At 34.1% G+C, this 1,322-nt stretch overlaps 1 protein-coding gene across 1 annotated transcript; it reads right to left on the bottom strand.

Moving 5' to 3' along the window:
* Positions 1-231: 231 nt before the first annotated feature.
* On the bottom strand, positions 232-939 carry LOC133324440 (uncharacterized). Its single transcript, XM_061533283.1, has 3 exons — positions 861-939; positions 523-789; positions 232-460 (listed from the first exon to the last, which is right to left on the bottom strand). The coding sequence occupies exons 1-3, from the start codon at positions 924-926 to the stop codon at positions 236-238; spliced, it is 558 nt and encodes a 185-aa protein (XP_061389267.1). The 5' UTR covers positions 927-939; the 3' UTR covers positions 232-235.
* Positions 940-1,322: the final 383 nt, after the last annotated feature.

Here is a 1,322-nt window from a genome sequence, read left to right as displayed (position 1 = left end):
CCTCTAGAAAAATATTCTTTAATAAATCCACGCCTCACTCATATGGGCCTCTAGAAAAATATTCTTTAATAAATCCACGCCTTATAGAGGGGTCTGGAAAAATATTTTTAAAAATTAATTATTACATCTAAATATTTTTTTTTATTAATTTCTAAAATTCAGTTTCTTTTTGTACTTAAGACTTATAAAAAAATTTAATACCACAAAATTGCTCCTTAGTTATGATTTTTTGTCACTAAAATAAAGATTTGGAACTTTGCATTTGTTCCAAATACTCATCCACGGTGGTTTCTACCACTTTACCACTGGCTTTGGCCATTTTCCAAAAATACACAGCAACATCGGCAAAGAAATTCTTTAGAAGTTCTTTAAAACCATTATCGGTGAGGGCCTTTTGATAGGCCTCATCGGTCATACCGGTTTCAGCTGGGTCATTCAATAGCAGGGGAGATTTGTTGAACTGCAATACGAACAGGAAAATTATTTATTTTTTCCCCCGTGACCAAAATTATCGGTCCTCACCTGTTGAAACGTCTCCCAATACATGACATCCTTCTTTTCCAATTCCTTTTCCTCCTTGGCCAATTCTAGCCTTTGCACAAAGACCTCTATATCCTTGTAACGTTTTGTCTCGGGTGTCAGCGACTTCTTCATTTTATTGAAGAAGTCAATTTGGGCTGTGAAGATGGCATTCAGAAATTCCTCAGTTTCGAGGCGGGCTTCACGTTCAAAATCCTCTTTGACACCTTCACTGATTACCGGGGATTTTACCACACCACTTTGGGCCAACTGGAGTTAGAAACAAATTTAAGTTTTTTTACTTATTTTTTCACTTCAAAATTCCTCCTCCTTTCACTCACTTGTATTAGACAAAATGTCAGGAAGACACAGCTAATTGTCAAATAATTGAATTTTGTTTTCAACATTTTATTTGTATAGATTTTCACTTTTTCTTATCAGCGATTTTATTTTCTGTCTAGTCCGAACTATTAGAGCTCTAAGCTTCTACTAATCACTTTCATTTCTAGCTGGGCAATTATGGCTGGAATTAAAAGCTGAGCTTCTCTAGTAGGTTATACCCATACATATAGAATTTATTATCATTTGAATATTCCCATTCATTCATCTTGGATGAGATATTTTTATGACAAAAGAATTCGAAATGAGATAAGGAGGTCTACTGGGTTGGACATCATTTTTGCTACACAATGAAAAATATTTTTAAAAAATCCACGCCTTCCTATATGCCTCTAGAAAAATATTTTTAAAAAATCCACGCCTTCCTATATGCCTCTAGAAAAATATTTTTAAAAAATCCACGC

Source organism: Musca vetustissima, unplaced genomic scaffold, assembly GCF_032173495.1.
Source record: "Musca vetustissima isolate MV318-11 ecotype Yass unplaced genomic scaffold, APGP_CSIRO_Mvet_v1 utg32568, whole genome shotgun sequence".
Taxonomy (NCBI): Eukaryota; Metazoa; Arthropoda; class Insecta; order Diptera; family Muscidae; genus Musca; species Musca vetustissima.
This window is presented reverse-complemented; position numbering and strand designations above follow the sequence as displayed.

Coding starts and splice junctions, on each gene's coding strand:
- LOC133324440 (XM_061533283.1), bottom strand. CDS start 926: ATGTTGAAAACAAAATTCAATTATTTGACAATTAGCTGTGTCTTCCTG. Junction 790..860: donor TGACATTTTGTCTAATACAA/GTGAGTGAAAGG, acceptor TTCTAACTCCAG/TTGGCCCAAAGTGGTGTGGT. Junction 461..522: donor ATTGGGAGACGTTTCAACAG/GTGAGGACCGAT, acceptor TTCGTATTGCAG/TTCAACAAATCTCCCCTGCT.